The following is a 17,017-nucleotide window of genomic DNA, read 5'->3' on the forward strand; positions in this document are numbered from 1 at the left end:
TGTATCCTATCAATGCTGTGTCAAACTAGAAAACAGCAACCATTTTCTCAGATGAAACTAAAGAGGGAAGAAAAATCTTCCCTTTGTATTCAAGGTGGGACACATGTTTGAGGCTCACAAGGCTTACATGCCACTGGAAAGGCAGACTGACTGTTCAAGCCTGACACAGCCTTAAAGACCATCTAATCTAGCCCTACCTCTGTCACAGGGATGAGGAAATAGACTAGGGATAAAACAAGACAGACCAGAGACAAAACCCAAGACTTCTGACTTCCAGCACTGCCTCCCCAGATGACATGCCTTTTTAAAATAGAGTAATGTTTACAATCAGAACTGAGCTCTCTGGCCAATTTAGAAAAGTGAGGACTTAGGGGATTCTAGAGTATTCTGAGGGGGAAAAAAATCCTGCCCCCAAATGCTGAAAAGCCTTCATTTGCTTGGATGGTGCATGTTCTAAAAACTGCATCAGGCTGGAGGGGTCACACCACTGGGTAACATGGTTCTCATTTACCACCAACTTCCCAGCCTCCATCTCAGAATGTCAGCTCTCTTTATTCATCCTTAAGAGCTCAACTCATAATAAAAAGAAAAAAACACTGATTTTTATTAGAGATTAATTTTTTAATATATTTTTTCATTTCTCTTTTTTGGCTTTCATAATTCTTACCTTAAAAGGGGAATTATGGGAATAAATAGACACCCACCTTAAATAAATAGCCTTAACTTTTTGGGCAACTGTCATATTAATAACACTTTTATTTTCATATGTAAATTCTCATTACTCCACACTTTTCCCATGTGCTCATTATAGTCTAAACAATGACAGTCTACCTGGCATTTCTAAACAAGAAATTAACATCCAATGTAGTTTCCAATAATTTCTAAGATCCTAGAATACTTAGTATGTAGTAACAAGAATTTAAAAATCTAATCACATGATATATTTATTGAAAGCAGACTCTTATCAAATGGCCATTCATTCATTCAAGAAGTATTTCTGTGCTGGCACTGCTCTAGGCACTAGGAATACAGAAATGAAAAAATAAAAATAAAACTCCCTCTCTCTTTTTGGAGCTTATTCTCAGGGGTGGGGAAGCCAACAAAGCTAATAGAAGTGTATGTTATACAGACTGTGGAGAAAAATAAAGCAGGGAGAGGGTTCGACAAGAACTACGGGATATTAGATGACATTTAAATCGGATGGCTAGGGAAGGTATCACTTGAGCAGGTGCTTTTGAGGAAAAAGCTGAACAAGATGAGGACATGAGTCATGTATCCATCTGGGGGAAGACCACTCCAGAAAAAGCAACAAGCAAGTTGCTCTGAGGTAGGTGGGGTGTGCCTGGTAAGCTCAAAGAAGAGTAGGGAGGCCAACAGGATGGGAGCTAGCATTTGAAGGGAGGGGAAAGGAGAAAACGTCAGATAATAATGGAGGGCTAGATTTTCTAAGGGCAATGCAGACCACAGTACAGACTTTGGTTTCTACTGAGAAAAAAGTGTAATGAGGAGTTCTAAGCAGAGAAGGTAAGTGATCAGACTGTAAAATCCCACTTATCCAGCAAATTCCAAGCTTAAATGTGTCTTCTATGAAACTTTTCTATCTCCCCAAGACAGCTAAACCCTTTCTCTTACTCCCATTGCCCTACAACTGAAGTGCAGCCCTCATCATACTGTATTTCTTCATAGATCTGTCTCAGCTACCAGGCAGTGAGCTCCTTGAGATTAGGGGCCATTATGGAGTTAATTCTTTATTCCTAGTGCCCAATACATAAGGAGGCACAGAAAAGGTATAAATAAATGTTTGCTGAATGAATACACACCTACCTAACCTTATTTAATGACCTTTAAGCAGAACATCAAATTAAGGATAGCATAGCTAGAGGACTTACATGTTATTGGGCAAGACAAACTGTAAAATAAGTATAATCACTTCTGAAAATGAGATGACATACTGTGTATGATGTGCCCCCTTCCCCTTCCACACTAACACTTCACAACACTAATTTCTGGTACTTTTAAAGAGCCCAAAGAAATAGTTGCCAAAAGAAGAGTCTTAAAGACAGAGGTAACAGGGGAAGTTTGAGAGAGATAGAAAGGCTACATTCTGGGAGACAAGACCTATATCCAAATGAACTTTGTAATTTTAGGCAATCACCTTCTCTCTCTGGGTCACAGTTTCCTTATCTGTTGTAAAAGGATAAAAGTAATAGCTCTCTGAAGTCCCCTCTCATACTATATTTCTAAGATGTGCGGCAAAGAATTGGTGTGGAAGCAGAGATGAGGGAAGTGAGACATGTGAATGAATTTGATTTAGAGGGATGCAAGAGGGAAAATAAAAGAGTGACAGAACAGGCTAGGACTTAAAAGGAAGCAGGCCAGGCATGTAAAAAACCAACTATTTGTGAATAGACATCAGCAGGCATGACGTGATGGCTACTTGGAGCACCAGAGCTGTTCGGTGAAAGTGCTAACAGAGGCTAATATGGCTTGGCAGGCGAGTGCTAACTGAAGCTCTTTTGGCTCAGAATGGAAAGACAAAGTGAGAAGGGGAGCTGGGAGAGGAAGAAACACTGAGGACCTACTCCAAAGCCTTTGACAGGCTATGAATGGGGTAACACTGAGTGAGAATCAAAGGGAACTGTGGGGACCCTAGAGAGCAGGGGCTGGCAATAAAAAGGAAAGTTGGCTGAAAAAGATTTAAGACAGTCATAGAACACCAGAACCAAATAATCAAGGTCAAGGATCAAGAGGAGATGACCACAGAAGTCCAGTAACAAAGAACTTGAGGAAAATAACCCAGGATCTCAGTCTAAAGAGAGAATCCAGAAAAGGAGTTCAGCCACTCTGACACAGAACAGCAATGGATGGACAGTGCTTTTTCCATAACCAAGAGTACCAAGTTCCAAACCCAAATGTACTTGGACCTTTCTTAGCGATTTAGATCACAGAACTGAAGAAAGTCTTGCTTCTCACATAGCTTTGAAATTCCAGAAAGGGACTGGAGCTATTGGCTAATGTGTAAAATGGACTTTTGATTTTGAAATGGGCTTCTCTTAAGACTGACCCATACACCTCCTTCTATTTATTCTCCTAGAACTCCTTGATATGCCAGAGGCAACAATCTGTGAACAACACAGGTACCATTCCCAAATAGGCATGTGTACCGATGTACATATAAGATACTCTAATTCGCTTAGCAGTTTTAAGGCTGACTGAAATGGTTTGATATGACTTGGCAAAGAAAACATGGTAGCACTTAGAAGAGACAATTTTGGTAGAACAGAGAAAAATAGGAAAACCAAGGGACAAGGACACAAGATGACAGATCTCGTCAAAGACTTAAGTTGGAAAAGTGAAAATGACATATCCTGAAAAGGACAAACTATGGGCTTAGAAACTATTATAGGATCAAAGAAAAAAAGCACAGGAATCTGTCTTTCAACCTTGACAAACCTGCACTGGTAAAATCTGTCAGAATTCTATAGTCTTTGGAACTTTGGAGTCTATTGAAGATTTGCAACTTGCAAAAGAAGGATGAGATGGTAAATTGCACTTAATCATGGTTAATTTCAGCTGTCAACACATGTTTCTGGGACAGCTTACACACACAGAATCCAGGGTAGGCAAAAGGAATACTGCTCTCCAAATACTGGGAATCTGTGGTCTGATCACTGTTGCTTCCAATCAGAGAAATGGAGACAGAATGGAGGGTGGCTGATGGTGTACTACACTCCCCAGTGCTGTAAACCCCTCCTCTCTGGATGAATTGATTTCTAGGGGACTTCTAAGAGCTGCTGCCATCTTGCATTTTTTCTTTTACCCTTTTGGGAGCCAGACATTTAAAGACAAGAACACTGAAAAACAACTGCATATACAAATAAAAGTAGAAAGGGAACATCCATGCCAAGAGAAAGGCACAGGCTCAGAGAAAACCTGAGAAGACCTTAAATTTAAACCTTAGACTGAACCTTGGCAAAATTGGCACAAGGACAGCCAGCAACAATCAAAACAAAACAAAACAAAAGACAGAAATAATGACAAAACCCTGGATAAGGGAGAGAATCTGATTTCCAATGACTACCACATTATCAGACGGCTAGTTTTTAACAAAAATCAAAAGGCATACAAACAAACAGGAAAGCATGGCCTATTCAAAACAAAAACAAATTTTAAAAAATTAGCTTTGAAAAAGACCTCATGGCAGATCCACTACACAAAAACTTTAAAACAACTGTCTTAAAGATACTCAAAAACTAAAGGAGGATATGGAGAACATCAAAAAAACAATGTATCAACAAAATGGAAATACTAATAAATAGAAAGCCTAAAAAGAAACCAGGAAGAAATTACAGAAAAGTACAGTAACTGAGGTGAAAAATCCAGTAGAGGAATTCAAGGAAGATTTGAGTAAGCAGAAGAAATAAGGAAACTTGAAGATAGGTCAACATAAATTACTGAGGCTGAGTAACAGAAAAGACTATAGGAAAGCAAACAGAGCCCAGCAGCCAAACCCAGCAACTATTAGCACACCAACTATGCACTTGTCAGAGGGAGAAGAGAGAAGGAGCAGAAAGAATATTGGAAGAAATAATGGCTGAAACATCCCTAATTTGATGATAGAGGACTATAAACATTAAACAAGAAAGATAGCGGCATGAGAGGTAAGACAGAGACCTCCTCCTAAGACCACATATAATCCAAAAATATAATTAATACAACTAATCCTGAAAGAGAACAGGAAAGAAAGCTGCACCAGACTGTATACACCTGGAGAAAAGAGCAGACCTCACAGAACAGGGTAACATACCAAAGCTGTGATCCAGCGGGGCCAAAGCCCATCCCCCACGCCAGCTCACTGGCAGGAGTAAGAGAAACAGAGCCGGGAAGGAGTGAAGGCCTGGGACTGCTAAACACCTAGCCCTGGAGATCTGCTCTGAGAGCATGAACATACATTGCACAGTGTTCTGATGATTTACTGGGGTTGGAAAGCTAAGACAGGCAGAATATCTGGAGAGACGGAGATTCCAGCTGCTTGTGGAAAACAGGGATTCATACCCGGCTGATCTGGGTGGGCAGTCTGAGAGACTTCCTAAAAGTGAGAGGGCTGCCAAAGGGGCAAGGATTGCACAGAGCTTACGGCTCAGGAGAAAGGACAGGCAGACAAAATTGTCTGGGTGCACTCTGCCCAGCAGGTGGGGAGCTTAAGCAATCTTCAGGCGCTCCATCCCCCTGGAAGGCTATGCATTTTCAAGGCCCCCGACTGTGATACACAGCCGGCTGTGCCTTCCTCCTGACCAGCCTGCACCTGGCTCACAAACCGGCAGCCCCTGCCCTGGTGTCAGGCCAGCCAGAGGGAAGCCCGCTTACGGCAGCTACAAACACAAAGCATAGAGGCTTACACCTGTGTGTTCTGCCCACTGGTTCCGGCAGTGGAGACAGGAATAGCAGCAGGTAAGCAAGAAACAGCTCTTTCCAGCCCCCAAGCACCAACACTGCTCCCCTTGCGACCCCCGACATTGCTCCAGGGGCTGAGCTACAGAGAGTAGAGCTTCTGGGCACTACAGGGCACCACAGACAAATTATGAAATGTCAAAGGAACCTGGTTAAAAGCAAAAGTATGAATACACCTGAGAAAGATTCAAATGAAATCTTGAATCTTCCTGAAAGGGATTTCAAAATAAAAATCATTAACATGCCCATGGAGGTACAGAAAAATATTCAACAACTGAGGAACGAATTTAGGATGTAGATTTAATTTTTCAAGAACACAATGGAGGGTATTAAAAGCAGATTAGAAACGGTGGAGGAGACGATAAATGAAACAGAAATTAGGGAAGAGGAATACAAAGAAGCTTAGGCACAGAGAGAAAAAAGGATCTCCAAGAATGAAAGAATACTGAGAACTGTGTGACCATTCCAAACAGAACAATATTCATATTATAGGGGTACCAGAAGGAGAAGAGGGAGAAAGAGAGATAGAAAGTATCTTTGATGAAGAAACTGCTGAAAACTCCCCCAATATGGGGAAGGAGATAGTCTCTCAGGCCATGGAGATGCACAGATCTCCCAACACAAGGGACCCAATGAGGACAACACCAAGACTATAATAATTAAAATGGCAAAGATCAAGGATAAGGACAGACTATTAAAAGCAGCCAGAGAGAGAAATAAGATCACATACAAAGGAAAACCCATCAGGCTATCATCAGACTTCTCAACAGAAACCTTACAGGCCAGAAGGGAGTGGCAAGATATATTTAATGCAATGAAGCAGAAGGGCCTCGAACCAAGAATACTTTATCCGGCAAGATTATCGTTTAAATTTGAAAGAGGGATTAAACAATTTCCAGATAAACAAAAGCTGAGAGAATTTACCTCCCTCAAAGCATCTCTACAGTATATTTTGGAGGGACTGCTATAGATGGAAGTATTCCTAAGGTTAAATAGCTGTTACCAGAGTTAATAAAAAGGGATAGACAAAGAGTACAGAATATGATACCTAATATATAAAGAATGGAGGAGGAAGAAAAGGAGGCCAAAAAAAAAAAAGAACCTTTAGATTGTGTGTGTAATAGCATACTAAGTGAGTTAAGTTAGATTCTTGGATAGTAAGGAAGTTAACCATGAACCTTTGGTAACCACAAACCTAAGCCTGCAATGGCAATAAGTACATATACCTATCAGTAATCACCCTAAATGTAAATGGACTGAATGCACCAATCAAAAGACACAGAGTCACTGAATGGATAAAAAAACAAGACCCAACTATATGCTGCCTACAAGAGACTCACTTCAAACCCAAAGACATGCACAGACTAAAAGTGAAGGGATGAAAAAAGTTATTTCACGCAACTAACATAGAGAAAAAAGCAGGAGTTGCAGTACTTGTATCAGACAAAATAGACTTCAAAACAAAGAAAGTCACAAGAGACAAAGAAGGACATTACATAATGATTAAGAGGTCAATCCAACAATAAGATATAACCATTGTAAATACCTATGCACCCAACACAGGAGCATCTACATATGTGAAACAAATACTAACAGAATTAAAAAGGGAAAGAGAATGTAGTGCATTTATTCTAGACTTCAATACTCCACTCACTCCAAAGGACAGATCAACCAGACAGAAAATAAGTAAGGACACAGAGGCATTGAATAACACATTAGAACAGATGGACCTAACAGACATCTACAGAACTCTACACCCAAAAGAAGCAGGATACACATTCTTTTCAAGTGCACATGGAACACATTCCAGAATAGACCACATACTAGGCCACAAAAAGAGCCTCAGTAAATTCAAAAACACTGAAATTGTACCAACCAACTTCTCAGATCACAAAGGTATAAAACTAGAAATAAACAGTACAAAGAAAACAAAAAGGCTCACAAACACATGGAGGCTTAACAACATGCTCCTAAGTAATCAATGCATCAATGACAAAATTAAAACAGAGATCAAGCAATATATCTAGACAAATGAAAACAACACCACAATGCCCCAACTTCTGTGGCACGCAGCAAAGACAGTTCTAAGAGGGAAGTATACAGCAATCCAGGCCTATTTAAAGAAGGAAGAACAATCCCAAATGAATAGTCTAAATTTGTAATTATTGAAACTGGAAAAAGAAGAACAAATGAAGCCCAAAGTCAGCAGAAGGAGGGACATAATAAGGATCAGAGAAGAAATAAATAAAATTGAGAAGAATAAAACAACAGAAAAAATTAATGAAACCAAGAGCAGGTTCTTTGAGAAAATAATGAAAATAGATAAACCCCTAGCAAGACCTGTCAAGAAAAAAAGAGAATCTACACACATAAACAGAATCAGAAATGCGAAAGGAAAAAAATCACTACAGACACCACATAAATACAAAGAATTATGAGAGAATACTATGAAAATCTATATGCTAACAAACTGGATAACCTAGAATAAATGGAAAACTTTCTAGAAAAATACAACCTTCCAAGACTGACCCAGGAAGGAACACAAAATCTAAACAGACCAATTATCAGCAATGAAATTGAATCAGTAATCAAAAAACTACCCAAGAACAAAACCCCGGACCAGATGGATTCACTGCTGAATTACATCAGACATTTAGAGAAGTCATAATACCCATTCTCCTAAAAGTTTTCCAAAAAATAGAAGAGGAGGGAATACTTTCAAACTTTTCTTAGGAAGCCAGCATCACTCTAATACCAAAACCAGGATACAACACAAAAATAAAACCACAGACCAATATCCCTGATGAACACAGATGCAAAAATACTCATCAAAATATTATCAAACTGAACTCAAAAATACATCAAAAGGATCATACACCATTATCAAGGGGGATTCATCCCAGGGATGCAAGGATGGTACAATATTCGAAAATCCATCAACATCATCCACCACATCAACAAAAAGAAGGACAAAAACCACATGATCATTTCCATAGATGCTGAAAAAGCATTTGACAAAATTCAACATCCATTCATGATAAAAACTTGCAACAAAATGGGTACAGAGAGCAAGTACCTCAACATAATAAAGGCCATATATGACAAACCCACAGCCAACATCATACTTAACAGTGAGAAGCTGAAAGCTTTTCCTCTAAGATAGGGAACAAGACAAGGACGCCCACTCTCCTCACTTTTATTCAACATAGTACTGGAGGTCCTAGCCACCGCAATCAGACAACACAAAGAAATAAAAGGCATCCAGACTGGCAAGGATGAAGTTAAACTGTCCCTGTTTGCAGATGACATGATACTGTACATAAAAAACCCTAAAGAATCCACTACAAAACTACTAGATCTAATATCTGAAATCAGCAAAGTTGCAGGATACAGTATTAATACACAGAAATCTGTTGCATTCCTTTATACTAATGATGAACTAGCAGAAAGAGAAATCAGGAAAACAATTCCATGTACAATCGCATCAAAAAGAATAGAATACCTAGGAAGAAACCTAACCAAGGAAGTGAATGGCCTATACCCTGAAAACTACAAGACACTCCTAAGAGAAATTAAAGAGAATACTAATAAATGGAAATTCATCCCACGCTCTTGGGTAGGAAGAATTAATATTGTTAAAATGGCCATCCTGCCTAAAGCAATCTACAGATTCAATGCAATCCCTATCAAAATACCAACAGCATTCTTCAACAAACTGGAACAAATAGTTCTAAAATTCATATGGAACCACAAAAGACCCTAAATAGCCACAGCAATCCTAAGAAGGAAGAATAAAGCAAGGAGGTTCTCACTTCCCAACTTCAAGCTCTACTACAAAGCCACAGTAATCAAGACAATTTGGTACTGGCACAAGAACAGACCCATAGAACAGTGGAACAGAAGAGAGAGTCCAGATATTAACCCAAGCATATATGGTCAATTAATATATGATAAAGGAGCCATGCATATACAATGGGGAAATGACAGCCTCTTCAACAGCTGGTGTTGGCACAACTGGACAGCTACATGTAAGAGAATGAAACTGGATTACTGTCTAACCCCATACACCAAAGTAAATTCAAAATGGATCAAAGACCTGAATGTAAGTCATGAATCCATAAAACTCTTAGAAAAAAACATAGGCAAAAATCTCTTGGATATAAACATGAGCAACTTCTTCATGAACTTATCTCCACAGGCAAGGGAAACAAAAGTAAAAATGAACAAGTGGGACTATATCAAACTAAAAAGCTACTGTATAGCAAAGGACACCATCAATAGAACAAAAAGGCGTCCTACAGTATGGGAGAATATATTCATAAATTACATATCCAATAAGGCGTTGACACACAAAATACATAAGGAGCTCATGCACCTCAACAAACAAAAAGCAAGTAACCCAATTTAAAAATGGGCAGAGGATCTGAACAGATACTTCTCCAAAGAAATTCAGATGGTCAACAGATACACAAAAAGATGCTCCACATCACTAATCATCAGAGAAATGCAAATTAAATCCACAATGAGATATCATCTCACAGCAGTTAGTATGGCCACCATCCAAAAGACAAACAACAACAAATGCTGGCAAGGATGTGGAGAAAGGGGAACCCTCCTACACTGCTGGTGGGAATGTAAATTAGTTCAACCATTGTGGAAAGCAGTATGGAGTTTCCTCAAAAAAACTAAAAATAGAAATATCATTTGACACAGGAATTCCACTCCTAGGAATTTACCCTAAGAATGCAGGAGACCAGTTTGATAAAGATATACACAACCCTATGTTTATTGCAGCACTTTTTACAATAGCCAAGAAATGGAAGCAACCTAAGTGTCCATCAGTAGATGAATGGATAAAGATGATGTGGTACATATACACATTCAGCCCTAAGAAGAAAACAAATCCTACCATTTGCAATAACATGGATGGAGCTAGAGGGTAATATGCTCAGTGAAATAAGCCAGGCAGAGAAAGACAAGTATCAAATGATTTCACTCATCTATGGAGTATAAGAACAAAGAAAAAATTGAAGGAACAAAACAGCAGCAGAATCACAGAACCCAACAATGGACTAACAGTTACCAAAGGGAAAGGGACTGGAGAGGATAGGTAGGAAGGGAGGGATAAGGGGGAAAAGGGGCATTATGATTAGCACATATAATGTAGGGGGCTGGGGGGGAGTTTAGGGAAGGCACTATAGCAGAGAGAAGACAAGTAGTGATTCTATAGCATTTTACTACGCTGATGGACAGTGACTGTAATGGGGTATGTGGTGGGGACTTGATAATGGGGGGAATCTAGTAACCACAATGTTGTTCATGTAAATGTGTATTAATGATACAAAAAAAACCACCTAAAAAACATTAAACAAGCTTAATGAACTCCAAGAAAGATGAAGTCAAGGGCTTACCCAACACACGTTATAATCAAACTTTCAAAAGACAAAGAGGTAATTTTGAAAGCAGCAAGAGAGTGGTGAATTGTCACATACAAGGGCTCCTCAATAAAATTAGATTTCTCATCAGAAACTTTTGGAAGCCAGAAGGCAATGGGCCAATCTATTCAAAGTGCTGGAAGAAAAAAAAATGTCAACCAAGAATCCTATATCTGATGAACTGTACTTCCAAGAATGAGTGAGAAATTAAGGCATTCTGAGATAAATAAAAGCTAAGGGAGTTCATTACCATTAGGAAGAAATGCTTAAGGGAGTCGTACAGGATGAAATGAAAGGACATTTGACAGAAATTCAAAGCCATGTGAAAAAAAAAGATCTCCATTAGGGTAAATACAGGGGCAATTACAAGAACTAGTACTATTGTAACAATGACTCTAACTCCTCTTTTACTTTAATACATCATTTAAGAGACTGACGTATTTCCAAAAACTATTAGTCTAAAAGATGGTATTACTGTAACTTTGGTATGTAACTCTACATGTTGTTTTCTACATAATTTAAGAGATGGATGCATTTAGAAGAATTATTAGTGTGTATTTTGGGGCACACAATATATAAAGATGGAATTTATGACATCAACAACCAAAAGGGGTGGGGATGGAAGTAAAGGGGCAGAGTTCTGTGTGTTACAGAAGTTACACTAATAAAAATTCAGATTAGTATTATAACTAGGATATTAAATGCAATCCCAATGGTAACCACAAAGAAAAGAGCTATAGACTATACATAGAAGGAAATGAGAAAGGAATTTAAACATTTCATTATAAATCAACTAAACACAGAAGATGACAGTAATGCAGGAAATAAGGACAAAAAAGCTAAAAAGCAAGTAAGAGCAAAATGACAGAAGTAAATCACTCCTTATCAGTAATTACTTTAAATGTAAACAGATTACTCTCCAATCAAAAGATAGAAACTGGTAGAATGGACAAGAACACAAAATCCAACTATATGCTGTCTCTAAGAGACTCACTGTAGAATCCAAAGACAAAAATAGATGGAAAGTGAAAGGATGGAAACAGATAATCCACACAAATAGTAACCAAAAGAGAGCATGGATTGCTATACCAATATCAGATAAAACAACTTTAAATCAAAAAAGGCCACATGAGAAAAAGGAGGACATTATATATCAATATCAATAAAAGGTTCAATACAGCAAGGTGTAACAATTATCAACATTTATGCACCTAATAACAGACTGAAAACATGAAGCAAAAACTGACACAACTGACAGGAGAAATAAAATGCTCTACAGTAATAGTTGGAGACTTAAATACCTCACTGTTAATAATGGACAGAACCACCAGGCAGAACTAAGGAAATAGAGGACTTAATACAATAAACCAGCTAGGTCTAACAAACATATACAGAACACTCTACTTAACAAGAATATACATGTTCTTCCCAAGAGCACTTGGGGTATTTTCCAGAATGGACCCTATGTTAGGCTACACATTAAGTCTCAATGGATTTTAAACAATAGATATCATACAAGGTTATCTTCAACCACAATAGGATGAAGTTAGAAAATCAGTAACAGAAGCAAAACTGAAAATTCTCAAACTTGCGGAAATCAATAAGTACACTCTTAAACAACCAATGGATCAAAGAAGAAATCACAAGGGAAATGAGAAATACTTAGAGATGAATGAAAAGGAAAACACAGCCTATCAAAACTTACAGAATATACAGCAAAAGTAGCATTTAAGGAGAAATTTATACTATAAACAAACACATTTAAAAACAAGATCTCAAATCAACAATCTAACTTTACAATGTAAAGACATATATACAAAAAGCACAAACCTAAAGCTAACAGAAATAAAGATTAGAGATGAAAGATTTATATAATGAAAACTACAAAACATTGCTAAAAGAAACTAAAGAAGATAAAAATAAATGTAAACACATCTCATGTTCATGGACTAAAAAGGCTTAATATTGTTAAGATTTCAATATGTCCTAAAGGGAGCTACAGATTCAAAGCAATCCATTATCAAAACCTCCATTTTTTTTCTTCTTTTTTGCAGAAACAGAAAATTCCATCCTAAAATTTGTATGGAATCTCAAGGGACCCTGAATAGACAAAACTCTCTTGAAATAATAAAATAAAAGAACAAGGCTGGAGGACTCATACCTGACTTCAAAACTTACTACAAAGCTACAGTAATTTTAAGTGTGGTACTGGCATTAAGATAAACATGAAGACCAATGGAACAGAGAACCCAGAAATCATATAAAGTCAAGTGATTTTTGTAAAGGATGTTAAGACCACTTAATGGGGAAAATATAGTCTTTTCAACAAAAAGTGCTGGGAAAAATGGGTATCTACATGAAGTTACACCCTTATCTAACACCACATCCAAGAAGTAACCAAAATGTGTCAGAGACTTAAATGTAAAACCTAAAACTATACAACTCTTAGAAGAAAACAGAAGGTAAGAGCTTTGTGACACTGGATTTGGCAATGATTTCTTGGATGTGATACCAAAGGCATAGGCAACGAAAGAAAAAATTGGCAAAATACCACTGAACTATATACACTTAAAGATAACTGAGACAGTGATTTATATGTGTATTTTACCATACACAAAAAAAATTCTATTTTAGAGAGTATGTATCAGGAAGGTAACAAAAAAGAAGTGACAAAGGGAAAGGCAAAGAGAGAAAGAAGCTAAAGAGTTACTAAAATAGAAAGTTTAGTGTGTGACACATTGAGGATACTCAATAAATTCAGCTAATACTAAATACCTCCTATATGCCAGGTGCTGAATGAGGCCCTTGTATGATGTAATTTATGGAATGAATAAGTCATCGAAATCAAACAGACACTGAGGGTTTCAAGTTAGGCAGCATGTTCAATTTAGGTAAGGTAGGTAATGAAAGAAGCAAAGATGACAGATGATTTCTACTGTATTAAAAGACACAGAAATAAAGATTTCATAAAAAGAAAAATGCAAGCTGACTAGGGATCTTGAGAACATGGGAAGACCAAATATGTGAAATAGCTAGGATAATGGTTAAAAGAAGCCACTCAGGATAGAAAAGAGAGGACTTTCTAGCATGACATGTTAAACTAAGATAATATACAGAAGTCAACTTGGAGATAAAAAGTGCAGGCAAGAAATTAAAATGAAAAACTTGGGTATTAAAGACTTACAAAATGGAAATGTGAGAAAAGAAGGCATTGCAACCAGAGTAAAAGAGATGGCTACAGAGGTGAAGAGTAAAGGAAGAAAATGAGATGAAAAATATCGAGCATAAATTTTGAGGATGGAGTAAAACATGGATGAGACTATTTACCATCATCTCTACTCTTCAAGTAAACTCTGAACTTCAATCTTAACATTCCTAGACAATGTATGATATGTTTTCACTGAAAGTCTATACAAATTTAAACTGACAACTTCATAGCCATATTCTTATAAAAATGTATCTTTAAGACATTTAATTCTTGTTCTATAACTTAAAGCCAAGGAAAAGTCCATTGTAAACATAAATCATATAAATCATGACAGAAAAGCATACTTGCTTTATCTCAATTTTTCTAAGATACACCTTAAATACATAAATTTATTTCAATTTATTTATTAGAAGTAAGAATATGTAAATGGTCACTGTCACCATTAACATCAAGTTGCTCAGACAGTTACTGACTTTCGTATGAATGAGAAAAAGCAAATCAAGAAGATAACTAAACCCATACCTGTTCCAATGTGTTGGTTAGGTTTTGTTGGATGCATGGCACCATGACAGACATTTTGCTGAACATTACTCTGTGAGTGGATAAGGCCAGTTTGTGTAAAGAACTGATTAAGAGAAGAACAGAGATCAGCAAATTGAACCTGATCTAAAGACCAGTTCTTGAGATCTGCCTGTCTCATGCTCTCCATCAAACCTATGAGGAAAGCATTAGAAATATAGTTAGCATAGTTGTACAAACATTGCAAGGAAAAACAAGACAATTTTTTTTCAGCCCTCAAGATTTCTATAAGTAATGATGTGCCCATGCAATGAAGAATGACATTTTAAAACTATTCAAAGTCTGATTCTTTTAAATGTGGCCGAATTTCTTTCAAAACTCTTGTCATGTCTCTCTGCTACATCAACTGGCCTTATAGATTTTGCAAATTGCTGTTTTTAAGCGTACTAACAACTGCAAAAGCAACTACATATATGTTTACTTGTACTGCAAGGAAACTTATAATCAGAGAAAACAGAATCATGTCTATTTGGTTCTATGTCAAAAAGAACCAACACTCACCTTGGAATTGTGAAAGGTCTACATCTGACCAATTAACACTGCTGGCAATTCGACAGCTTTCTTTTAGCATATCAAGTGTTGCATACCAATCATTTGAAACACCTATAAAAACAACATTGACAGTATTATAAATCTTGGACAGTGAAAGTCTGAAGTATACGGTAAGGAAAGACAACGAGTTGGTCTTATTCCTGATACTGGCAGATCTCTATCCAGTTTCACAAATGGATTCACACCTACATCATGTGTTGGGGCAATCTGTTCCCTGAGATAGACAGGAAGGATATTCTTTCTTTTCATTTGACAAAAGACATTGAACCCACAGAGGTCGCATAACTTAGCAAGGTCACTATGATGAATCTAAGACTTGAACCCAGGGTTTCTAAGCTCTAGTCTGGCAACTTGGAAATTGTCACTATTGCCTCATAATGTCAAACTTAATGATGTCAGAGCTCTTGCACAATACAAATAAATGGCCAGGCAGGGCAAGTCACACAAATCAGTAATTCCCCCCTATATAAAGTTCATTTTCCTACTTTATTATGACCTTAAGAGGTATGTTCTTTATACTTAGAGGCAGATTCACATTTAAAAGAAATACAGAATACACCATAAAGCACTAACTTAAGGGAGGTAAATTAGATTGTGTAGAAAGATAATTCTTAATAGGCAACCTCAGGAGAGAAAAATGCTTTAACACAGTCCTGTCAAGCAAGAGGGCTGAGACATTTTAAAGAAATGCTCATCTAAACTAGGGCATTTCTAGTCAGAAACAGTAACATCAGGGGAGTTAAGACTCCATAGTCTGTATGTCAGCAGAATGGTCACCACTCATGCACATGGGGCAAGAATACTCAATGTACTCAATGAGATAGTGAACAGAGGAAGAAAATACTCCATCCAGTGATTGCTGCCCAAATTACTGTTTCCAGGATCACCCCTGGATTAAAATAAGAACTAATAAAAAGGATTTTTCCTACATCGCAGGCAACTCTGTATCAACTACTGAATACTTGGATTTACAAAATTCTGCCAATTAAATGCATTTTTAAAAATAAGCAGTGAACCACAGACAACCAAACCCTGGCCCTCAGGCAACTCTTGTTGAGGGAGAAATTTGTTGGAAAAAATTAATGTTCCAAGTAGATACAAACATTCAAGTCTATCAGACTTTCAGATCCTGTAATAAATTCTGACTTGGCAACAACAAAATAGTAACATTCTCTGCAGAGAGAGTGGCTGAGAAAACCTTACTCATGCAGTAAATGTTTGCTGATTTTAGAGTAACTGGTGTTATAGGCTTTGAAGTTTGACAGGCTAGGATATAACATCCAGTTTTACCACTTAGTAGTATAAACTTGAACACACTGCTTCACTTGAGTTACACTTTTCCTATCTACTAAATGTGGTAATTTATTCTTGATTTGGTAGGATAAAATGGGTAATACATCTAAACTGCCTAGCAAATAATGAGTACTCAAACAACTGTTAGACCCCTACATTTCTTCTCTGTTAAAGACAACCAGCTTAGTTTCACCATATAAGTGAGAAATTTATAATTTAAAGAGATTATCATCATAGCCATAATGATTATTTCTAACTCCCCAAGATGGGAGTCTATTTTCCTTCTCTGGAAAGCCACCATTGCTATGACAGGCCATTAAAGGCACATTACAGATTGTTTTCAGCTACAATAATACTTTTTTTTCCCTGGCAATTATTACACTTAACAAAAAGAATTGTATGGCCAGAGCATCACTGACTTCTACTGATACCCTACCTCTATAATTATTAGTCAATCCTCAAAATCATGTTAAGAAAAAACAAATTTCTGAAGAAGTAC

At 37.3% G+C, this 17,017-nt stretch overlaps 1 protein-coding gene across 5 annotated transcripts in view; it reads right to left on the reverse strand.

Moving 5' to 3' along the window:
* The window catches only part of FOXJ3 (forkhead box J3), a 151,624-nt gene that overhangs the window by 5,970 nt on the left and 128,637 nt on the right, over positions 1–17,017 (reverse strand). For all 5 annotated transcript variants that reach the window (XM_073233755.1, XM_037002286.2, XM_073233754.1 and 2 more), the window contains 2 exons: positions 15,175–15,276; positions 14,617–14,808 (listed from right to left, as the gene is read on the reverse strand). In XM_073233755.1, coding sequence (XP_073089856.1) covers positions 14,617–14,808; positions 15,175–15,276 — 294 coding nt within the window. The remainder of the gene's footprint in view (positions 1–14,616; positions 14,809–15,174; positions 15,277–17,017) is intronic.

This window comes from Manis javanica, chromosome 4, assembly GCF_040802235.1.
Source record: "Manis javanica isolate MJ-LG chromosome 4, MJ_LKY, whole genome shotgun sequence".
Lineage (NCBI taxonomy): Eukaryota > Metazoa > Chordata > Mammalia > Pholidota > Manidae > Manis > Manis javanica.